The following is an 11275-nucleotide window of genomic DNA, read 5'->3' as shown; positions in this document are numbered from 1 at the left end:
ATTCCATAAACCCGTTCTACTTCAAGAAAGGCATACATTTAAAGATAGCAGTTAGGAGCATCAAAGAGACATGCATTCTTCTAAAATTATGTATTAGGAATCCTAAATATTTATCTTTTTATAAATAACCTTGCATCATTTGATAGTAAGCAACAGAATGCAAAAGCCATTACGTAGTTTTGCAAGCTTTGGCAAGAGCAAATAGAGAGTTAAAATAATTGGAGAGTGATCCACAGTTGTGATAATACTGTAATGAAAAAAGTATGTACACATGTATTAGTTTTATTAAAATCTGTTCATTTGTTACTATAATGTGTCAATTAAGTTTTTTTTTAAATGTTGTGGTCGTTTTCTTTATCTACTCCCCTGTGGTAATTTGTTCAAAGTGAGCAATAAAACTCAACCAGTGACCAACTACTTAAGGCTTTGTGCACAGTAAATTATAGAGTCATAGACATTGAGGACACCACCCCAACCCCATGACCTTTGCCACAATTTGAATCCTACTACCTGCAACACATTTTGCAGCAGCTGTATTTTCAAAACAACATTGTCAAGTCTGTTTGTAAAACGTTGTTGTGGGTAGTTTGTAGTTTCCACAGCAGACGTGCAGTTACCACCCACCCTTTTCTCATCTTGATGAGCTGCCAGGGGTTTATATTGAAGCGGGTTCGGGAAAACAAGACAGAAACTGTCTTAACGAAAATCCAGAGGAGGGAAACTTTATTAATCGCTCTACTGCAAAAAACAACTGCAATAGCTCTCTAGGCGTCGCTCCCCCAGAGTCTCTTAAAAGGCTAGAACACCTTGAGTGGCCAGGTGCCTGTCCGTAATCCCTACAATATGTTCATCCTTTACACTTGGATCAAAAAAGCACTGCTGCTCTGTGCTAATGCCTCTTGCAAAATGTGCTGCTTCTCTGGGACTTGTTTTAGGTACTCGGTGTTTTACACTGACTCCACATGTGAAAACACATATACTGACAGTAATAATACTCATACACACTCAGTGTGTGTGAGTGTGTGTGTGTGTGTATGTGAGAGAGAGAGAGAGAGAGAGTGTAATTCACATATTTTTATTGTTCAAATGTCTCCTCATAACAAATGTCTCATGAGGATAACAGACACATTCTCCCCTCCTGGTGCAGCACGTAGAAGAGACTTTTTATTTGAATAGATTTCAAAGCAATTGGTAACGGGCAACAACTGGACAGTGCGTGTCAGGTTTCTGGCACTCATGACAGTGTTAAAGCTAATCTTCAGTGGACTGAAGAAAAGGTTAACATCTCTAAATTCTTTAACTGCACTCAGGAATCAAAGACACAATGAACACGAATGTCCTGGAGGAGCTAAGTCTCAGCAGGATAAGATATAAAACACTGGATTGCTGGTTTCATACTATCATAGAAGTAAACACAATAAAACTGTCAACATTCAGTATGTCATTGTCATGCACCAAAATATCTCAGTCCAAACCAACACATTGACGTATACATTATCATAAAATACTAGTCCACAAAGAACGTAACGTTTGTTGTTTTGTTAAAACTTTATCCCTCGGTGGCCACATTGTGAGAAAACTTGTACCATTCCACGTAGTGGTGACGCATAGGTCTATTTGAATTTTACGTCGCCGTAATAAACCATTATGTCATAAGTTATTTACTGAACTACAAGGTTACTCAATACTGAGAAAATTCATCGTTCTAGCGGCCCCTGCTGGTCAGAGCGGATAGTGCGGCATGTTGATATGTTGGTGGAATGGTCCGTGCGTGCTGTACAGCAGGTCCGATGGTGCAGGGCTCAAGCCCGTGCACAGCGGCTCGTGGTTGCTCAGCACAGTTGAAAGATATTTGGCTTCCTCCGTTAATCTCTTCACCTCTTTCCTCAGAGCGGCATTTTCTTTCTCCAGACTTTCACTTTCCTGCCAAGAACCAGAATCAGATATTGTTAAAAACTAACTCATATTTAACGGGAGAGGAAATCCACAAAACACGGACAAGTAAATAACAGGTGGCACAACATTCTAGACATAAGATCAGTGAGTAATATCAGTAAGAACAAAATGACACTTTCATATAACAAACAGATACAAATATATTTGTGGCCAACAAGTAGGCTAATCCTGGAATAATTGTCCAAACATTAATGTGTAGGCTACACCACCAACTACAGGCTTTTAGTCTAGACTTGAAAAATAGTAAAAAAGGAGAAAAAAACATGGAACTCTATTTATTTACTCATTTACTTATATATTTATCAAGATAAACACTTTTAATCATGATAATGTATAGTGTAAAATGCAATGACTGAAAAATGAATGGTAAAATGAATGGTTTAAGAACTCTACTGCATGTGAAGCATACTGATGTTGATATACTGCAGTTTATTTTAGTTCTAGTTTATTCTGATAGTAAATTCAGGAATTTCTTAAATTCTCTTTTTTGTCTTTTGTCTTGTTAATTTTAAATACTTTAAATGTTGCTTTTTAAAAGCAACAGTAGTGCAATTTCGCAAAACTGTATGTACATATTTAATCCTTGATGAAGATAAAAGTGACACTTTGTGTCACACTTGATATGACACATGGGTGAGAAAGATAATAGAGATAGAGGGAGGGGAGAGAGAAAGAGAAAGAGAAGGAGTGAGAGAGGGAGAGAGAGATGAAGAAAGAGACAAAGAGGGAGAGAGAAAGTTCCCGCTAGCTTGCAAAACTGCCTCACAGGCCGCAGAGAAGCCCAGGTGCTCCACTGCCTTCCAGGCAGTGCTGGCGTGCGGGGTATGCCCCTCTGACGCACATGACTTGCTCTCCATGCAGCCCACGGACCTAATCAGCCTTACGAGAAATGACTACTGAGCCCTCCCCAACAGCAGCCCACACTGCGGCCCGGCCCAGAGACGCGCAGCACGCAGACCTACTACAGGAAACGTGTCATATGGAGGGAAATTTCAGCTTCCTGTTTATCACGCATGGCCATGAAGAGCAAAACCACACTGTGTGTGTCTGTGTGTGTGTGTGTGTGTGTGGGTTTGTGTGTGTTCAGAGCAATGAAGAAGGGCAGCGTGCACACATGTTCACACATGCATCAACACATACATTCAGTCATAACTCATTTACTATACAGACATACAGATGGGTTTGTACGAGAACCCTGAAGCACCCAGGTGATCTGTGCAGCCTGAGAGACTGATTCTTCACTTAAAGCCTCCCCATGACATGATGTTCTGTCTGTATATACGATCTGACACTATTCCACATTGCTGTATATAAAATATAACAACATTTATATAGAGCTTATCCGAACAACGTCATATACTGACACAATATCTGAGGGCCCTCCCCTGGTTGTCAAATGCTACCTGATAAAAGAACTTACACAAATTCCTGACATCTGTTATCAACTGCAAACAAGCCCAGTTCTGATTAATCTAATCAGCCTACACTTGTAGAAATGGAACACCTACTTCTTCGACATTCAGAGAAAACCTGACTAGGTCATGTTCAAAAATCTAACCATGAAATACTACAGAAATGACCGTTGAGTTTAAAAGGCAGAGAGGAAGATTTTAGCATGGCAAGAAGTGCACAAGGTCAACCAATACGTTCGAGCAGACCACACTTCCCCTCAGGTTCTTCTGAGCAGTCACACTGACTGGCCCTGTTAGAGGAAACGATAATACAAAAAGGGCTTCTTTTTATCATCGTGCATTTCATTAGCCATTTCTTAATTTACTATTCTAACATCATCATCTCCTAAAAGCAGCACCCTTCTTTTTGTGTTGTTAGTTTGTCCACCAGTGTGGACCATTGAAACATGGGTCTCCCTATGGAACTGTGGGTGTTTCCTTTTCCTACTCTTAGGGAGGTCTCACCTTGTTGGCATCGGCATGCTCATTAAAGTGTCATACACATGCATTTGTATTTGAATTAGAAAAACTCTGGTGATACTAATTGCAGCAGAGCTCAGACAATGGGTGGCGGTCCAGTGTGCTCCAGAGACAGTGAAAGGACATGAGTCATAATGTTCTTAAACACCTAGTCAATGAACTCACACACGCTGCAGTGAAGAAGGACGTTCAGATTTGAGTAACGGTCCAAGTGCAGAGACCAGCTAACACACAGAGAGGAGCAACAGCATGAGGCTGGAGACACCGTGAGCCCTGAGTCAGAATTTACCATCAGAGATGAAAGAAGTCCTCTTATTACATTACATAGAAGTAATGTGGACTATTAAAAAAGGTGACAAAAACATTCAAGAATAATAATAATGACTAAGAGAGCAAATAATTTTTGTCTCCCTGAAGTGCAGAAAGTGCAGGGAGAGACAGGGAGAGGCAGGGAGAGACAGGGAGAGACAGGGAGAGACAGGGAGAGGCAGGGAGAGACAGGGAGAGACAGGAAGAGACAGGGAGAGACAGGGAGAGACAGGGAGAGGCAGGGAGAGACAGGGAGAGACAGGGAGAGACAGGGAGAGGCAGGGAGAGACAGGGAGAGACAGGGAGAGACAGGGAGAGACGGGGAGAGGCGGGGAGAGACAGGGAGAGACAGGGAGAGGCAGGGAGAGACAGGGAGAGACAGGGAGAGACAGGGAGAGGCAGGGAGAGACAGGGAGAGACAGGGAGAGGTGGAGATGTAGCCATGGTTCTAACTACAGTCACTGTCATGAGGTTTGCCGTGGTTTTTCTCCCACGCGGTGTAATTAATGCCAGAGTCGGAGGCAAACACAGCCAGAGACACGACCAAGTGTGAAATTCGACAGAAGCCATGACGCATCGCCACATGCTCACCAGAGCTCCATGTAAATACACAAGAGAAGGAGAGCTCGGGCCGACGGGTTAGCATGGCGGAGAGGGACGCTAGCATCTTTAGCCTCGTTAGCCTTGCTGGTAGCAATGGCAATGCCGTTCTGGCAGTGGCAATGCTGGTCTGTCAATACCAATGTCTTTCTGTCAATGTCAGTGGCGTTCTGTCTGATGTGGCTATCAGTTTCACATGCAAGTAAAAAATTCACAGTCGACAATTTTTTCACGTGTTGTACTCATACACTGGCAGCCACTCTGGGAACATGTAGAACAAGCAAGCAAGGTTTGAGTCCCAGCTGCACGTTGTGCCGCTAGCCAGTTATCACCGAGCACACAAGGTGGTCCACATTCCAGTGGGTTATCTACCACCCTGAGCATGCCGAGCTGAACTCAGCCATCATGAAAACGGCAACAGTGAGGTGAAGTCAGCCATCACAAAGACGATAATGGTGAGAGATCCAGCAGGATGCACTGCCTGCTGGGTATGAACATCAGTGATTCCAAAGAACAGTACTGGACAAGCACAAACTCTCGCCTTCTGTGCCCCAATTCAGATTATTAGGAATCTGTAGGTGCGAGGTGCATGTTTAGAGGATGAAAAACAAAGTAATGGGTTTAGCAGTTCTTGTTGAAATGCTAAATTTAAAATAAAATAAAATAAAACAAAACCCTTTTAAGGTACAAGTCTTACAAAGGTTTGTTTGTTTAGTCTAGTTACAATTTATGACTATCAATAAAAGCTTCCAAGGATTAAGTTAGTTAATTACTGCCTTCTCAGCCTTTCTGCTTGAAATCAGATATAAAATGAATGAAATTACATTAACTTTATCTAGCTGAGCCAACAGGTTCTGGAGTGTGGACTGAGCGAGTGGAGAACACACTCACTGAGCAGGTGCACAACACACTCTTTCATCCAAAGCTTGTAGAAGCACCAGGACCTGCAGTGCCCATGAGTATCTCAGGGTACCTGGTGACCAGCATGAACCTGCTCCACTCTGACCTATCCACGTGAACCAGTCAGGTCATCTCTCCACATTCACCATTCAGCTTGGACCTGACCCAGTGAACCTCTCTGGGTAACACAGACCCTGCTCTTCCAGCTCACAATGGGACAAATGTATATTAGTGCAGATGTATATTTAAAGGTTCTATATGAATCACAAGGATTTAAAGGGATCATATAAATCATGTGGATTTAAAAGTGTTATAGGAAGTGTGGGGATTTAAAGATGCCATATGAATCATTGGGTTGGATTTGGAAGTGTCTGTGTGTCTGTGTGTCAGGCTTCCTCTTGCACTGCTCAAAGCCATGGCTGAGTGCACTTCCTATCTTGCAGTTTGTGATCTACAGATTTTTCCATAGGGTTGTGTTCCTTATGCATGGGCTGTGGGGGTTAGTTGCTCCATGATTTTATTCAGTGTTTTTCATGTCCACATTAGTCAGACCCAAGCTTTCCCGACAGTGCATTGCAAATAAGGTCCTGACCCAACACACTGTCAGGACCACCATATGATGTCAGTATGTATGATGTTTCCCAGTTGTGTGTAGAGTGTTATTCTTGAAAGCCCTCAAATGAGCTCCATATAGAGTACACGCCATGGCCTCTGGACATGGTCAGAGATCATCCCTCCACAAGAAGTCACAACTTATACCAGAGGACACATACTCCATCAGAGGTCCCAGCAGCCATCTTTTAGCATAAATGTGACATAATGCAACATGCTAATTCCATGGTGTTTGTGTTTATGTGTGTTTGTACAAATGTGTCAGGAGTTGTAATATTCTCACCAGGTGCAGGCTGTCTGCTTTCTGTGTCTGTCTCATCCTGCTCTTCTGGGCAGCGATACGATTCTTCTCCCTCCTCATCACTTTCCTCACGTCATCTGTTGACCCCTTGAGAAGAGTTCGAAAGTCAAACTCCTGTCAGTTCAAGTCTGTAGCTTTGAGCATTTAGGTATTCATCTCAATTAATCATATTCTTAATGTTGATATAGACAAGCAATAAAAAGCCATAAATCAAAAATCAGAGATGCAAGTCAAAACATCCAGCACAACAAGCTTAGCTCAGAGACAGAACTCAGCAGTTCACTTATTAACAACAAAAACCCTATGAAAATATATGTCTATTCTAGTAAAATCTTTCACCAGCAGTATATATCACAAAATCTAAGACAGAGGTGTGACATTATTAAAGGTAGTGGATATAACCTTCTCCATAAGGTCTGTGGTTGTTGTTTTTTGCCCACAGTGTCTGCAGTGACGTTCATCTGCTAAACCCACAACAACATCAGAGCACCTTTTTCCATCAGAAACTTCCCCACAGGCAGACCCTCTGTATGAGCAACTGTGTGTGTGATTGTGGGTGTAGAGGCTGATGTTAAAGTGATGCTTTAGAGGGATCAGGTAATGATGCAAGGTAGACCTCTTGACAATTATGGAATTTTTAACCGCAAGATTCAGAGTGTGAGCTATATGTATTTGTCTTTAACTAAATAATGAATGAATGATTAATACATGTGTGGAGATGGCTTCCCCATGCTATCCCGGAGAGGCATTTGTGCCTTTCTCTCCCTTCCTGGCTTGACACTGTCTCTGGCCTCCAATCTCACCAAAAAGTCAGTACGAGTTCAAGAAATATTAGATCTTGTGCATGTGAGATCCTTAGAGGTGGCATAGACACTATACCTAATACTAATCCTCACCTTAAGCCTTTCAACCACCAACAGGGTGGGGGGGGGGGGGGGTGAGTAGCACCAGGCAGAGGCTGAGTTGTCTATAGTGGGGTTGAGTGGTCCAGGGTGTGGTGGCTAACTCCACCCGGCCTTCCATCTCTCCCTAACGGCACTTTCACAATCACTCACTGCTCACTACTCATTACAGCTCTCATACAAAGCATGTCACTCTCCTTTCTAACAGCACACTCTCAATTTCATTCTTTCTATACTTCTTGCATATCCATAGCCCTATTCTATCTCTCCAAATAAATACACTGAGAAACTGGACTTAGTATTCTGAGAACTTATATCTGGAATTATTATTATTATTATTATAGGTGGACAATTCCAGAACAGTCTATTTTGTAGCAGGTCAGTGTTCTGTTATTCACTTTGCCATGTGTTAGGTCAGCATCACGGCAGCCCATATGCCAGCCACCTCTCACAAAAGTCCATAGTGGAGGTGTATGAGAAGTCACACTATTACAACTATTACAACCTTTTAAATCCTGTAAAGCTGCTTTGCGACAACTTGAGTTGTTAAAAGCGCTATACAAATAAACTTTGATTGATTGATTGATTACAACTTCCAGTATGTCAAACTCATTACTACACAAAGAGCTAAGATTTAACTTTGTTACAGTATCTGCACTTTTGTTGGAGAAAAAGCAGACACAGACTGACCTTTTCTGACTTTTCAAATTGTTTTTAACTTCAAGAGGTCATTTAATATTGTTCTTAAATAACATTTACTATGACATTACTATTTATGGAATATTTATGTATGAAAGGAAATAGAAAGCACATGTTAGCACATGCAGTTTTAACACAATGCCCAAGGACTAAAGCAAACAAAAATACAGAAATCATCATCAGAGACTACTGGTTTTTGCCAATAGAGTTGTGTGTGTGTGTGTGTGCCGTTACTCTCAGAGTAGAGGTAGTGGTGTTGCATTAAGGTGCTGTCCCTTTCAGGAGAGTAGATGCCCACAGAGAAATGGAATGAATGAATAACTACATGTGGAGAGAAAGAGTGAAAAACAGATAAGAAAATTGAGAGTTTAGAGAAAACAAAAACTGGAAAGTTTGGAGTCTACAATTTGTGGAGTAGTGTGTGTGTGTGTGTGTGTGTGTATGTGTGTGAATGTGTAAAGTTGAATCTCTAGGGGTGCAAAACCAAAACATCACAGTAAAAAGCAAAACCAAAAATATGAATACGGAAATACTGCTCAAGTTCTGAAGAGGGAGAGAATGAGAGAAAGAAGAAGAGAAAGAGACTGGAATGGAGCTTACCTGTTTGGTGCCTGGTGATGGGGATTTGGTGTAGCTTGTATCATTACTGTCAGAGCCTTGAGCCATACCAGTCCGCTCCCTGCAAGAGCTCCTCTGTCCGCTCTGTTTGGCTCTTCTCTGTCTGCTCTGTTTTGGCTCTTCTCTGTCTGCTCTGATTCTACTCGTCTCCTTCTCTTGCTTCCTTGCTCACGCTCTCTTTTAACGAGTGAGTTGGTGTGCGTGTGTAGCGTTTGTGCGTGTTGCGTGTGTGTGTGTGAGCGCTGTATGTACAGAGAACTGTGTTGAGCTGACCACGCTTCACTGTTTAGTGCGTAGCAACTGGGTCTCGCTCTCTCTCTTTCTCTGTCACTCTCTCTCTCTCTCTCACTCACTCTCTCTCTCTCTCTCTTGCTGCCTAATTAGTGGTGTGTGATGTGGTATGAGATGAAGATCTATCTTGAACTAAACTGGAAGTCACATGACTCTGGAAACTTTGCATAAGAAAACTTTGAGCAACAGACATGGCAAAAGCCCAGAAACTGCCCAAGAAAAGAGAAAATTTTGGTTTTCATATGAAAAACTGTTATAAGATTTCAAAAGAAGTGACAAAGTCAAAAAGAGATTGTTTTGCTTTGCAAACAACTCGACCCACTGCTAATATCTGATGTAACACTGACAGAAGCTCTCCATGGCTCCCTCCAGCACACTGTGCTTTTCTTTGCTGGTCACTTCCCAGCTAAACTGAAACTTTTGGGGGGTTTATGTTATGCAATTTGTTTGTTTTGTTTGCTTAAGTGCACAAGTAAATGCTTTTAATATCAGTAGCAAAAATGTTAAATAATAAATGCTTTGGTCTATGATTCCTGTGCCTTTGCACTGAAAATACATTTTTTCCTAAATATACTACCACTGTGGGCTTTCTTGGTTTTGAAAATGTTTCATATTTTGTAGTATTTATACAGCCAGTGAACAATGTGCCTGTCTGTGATGTGTTCTGGCAAAGGGATTGTTGAACTCTCAGAAAACTGGGCCATCCCAGCTAAGAAATTAGCAAAATGTTTCTAAAAAATCTCTTACATTTTTGGGATATTGGGATGTTTTTTTGAAATTGGGATGTCATGTCAACACCATTCTTCACAGTTTGACAAAAGCAGGCTAATCTCCAGTTCATCTGTGTGTATGTATAAATATGTGTGTGTGTGTGTGTGTGTGTGTGTGTGTGTGTGTGTGTGTGTGTGTGTGTGTGTGTGTGTGTGTGATATAGGTGATTTCCCTTGTCATGTGAACCATAGCAGCAGCTGCACTCTGACATGCTTCAGTCTATATCAGGTTAAAAATTCCACCTGACCTCATCCTGTATTTTACTATAAGCTGTGACCTGCTAGAAAAGCAGTTTGACTCCTCGGCAGACTGGCCTGGTTTACTGACAATGATGCAAGCGACACAAAATGCCAAGCTTCTGAAGTTCCAGTTTCTCTGTGGTCAGATGAGAATGACATCACACAAAGAGCTCAGCTTGGGCTGACGTTCTTCTTGAGTTGGTGGATCAATGACATTCAAAACAGTGTCCGGAAAAGAGGGCTGTTTAACAAGGAGGATGTTACTACTCAAAACACACCACAGAAGATGAGAATGTTTTAGTATTTATTTCTTTTTTTAATTCTCATTCAATGCGTTTTCTTTATTTTCATGACTATTTACATTGCTGCTGTGCACTCTCTTGGCATTTTCTCAATGGGCTTCCACTAATTAACCCTGATAAGGCACACCTGAAAACCAGTTCAAGAGAACCTCTTGAAGCTCATTGAGAGAATGCCAAAAGTGTGCAAAGCAGTAATCAGAGCAAAGGGTGGCTATTTTGAAGAAACTAGAATATAAAAAAATTCAGTAATTTCACCTTTATTGTTAAGTACATAATTCCACATGTGTTCATTCATAGTTTTGATGCCTTCAGTGAATCTACAATGTAAATAGTTATGAAAATAAAGAAAACGCATTGAAATAAGAAGGTGTGTACAAACTTTTGGCCTGTACTATATATATATATATATATATATATATATATATATATATATATATATATATATATATATATATATATACACACACTGAACACTAAAATAACACATCCTAGATCTCAAATGAAATCAGTTGAAAATCTCTCATTTCTACCTGTTGTCTGTTCCATTTGCACAAGAGCAGTTGAAATTGATTCACAATCAGTGTTGCTTCCTATCTGAACACGAAATGTGGATGACTTGGAGTTACATTTGTTTAAGTGTTCCCTTTATTTTTTGAGCAGTGTAATATATATATATATATATATATATATATATATATATATATATATATATATATATATTAGGGGTGGGACGCGATTAAAAAAATTAATCGAATTAATCGGAAGCTTTGTAATTGATTAATCGAAATTAATTGCATTTTAATCGCATTTCAGTATTTAACATGAGAAATATTAATTTAAGTTT

General features: G+C 40.9%; 1 protein-coding gene across 1 annotated transcript; it reads right to left on the bottom strand.

Moving 5' to 3' along the window:
• Positions 1-1142: 1142 nt before the first annotated feature.
• Positions 1143-9302, bottom strand: batf (basic leucine zipper transcription factor, ATF-like). The gene is made up of 3 exons (XM_077016637.1): positions 8811-9302; positions 6592-6696; positions 1143-1923 (listed from the first exon to the last, which is right to left on the bottom strand). Exons 1-3 carry the CDS (start codon positions 8874-8876, stop codon positions 1723-1725), a joined length of 372 nt encoding a protein of 123 aa, XP_076872752.1. The 5' UTR covers positions 8877-9302; the 3' UTR covers positions 1143-1722.
• Positions 9303-11275: the final 1973 nt, after the last annotated feature.

Source organism: Brachyhypopomus gauderio, chromosome 9, assembly GCF_052324685.1.
Source record: "Brachyhypopomus gauderio isolate BG-103 chromosome 9, BGAUD_0.2, whole genome shotgun sequence".
Lineage (NCBI taxonomy): Eukaryota > Metazoa > Chordata > Actinopteri > Gymnotiformes > Hypopomidae > Brachyhypopomus > Brachyhypopomus gauderio.
The sequence above is the reverse complement of the archived record's forward strand: the minus strand, read 5'-3'. Positions and strand labels throughout refer to the sequence as shown.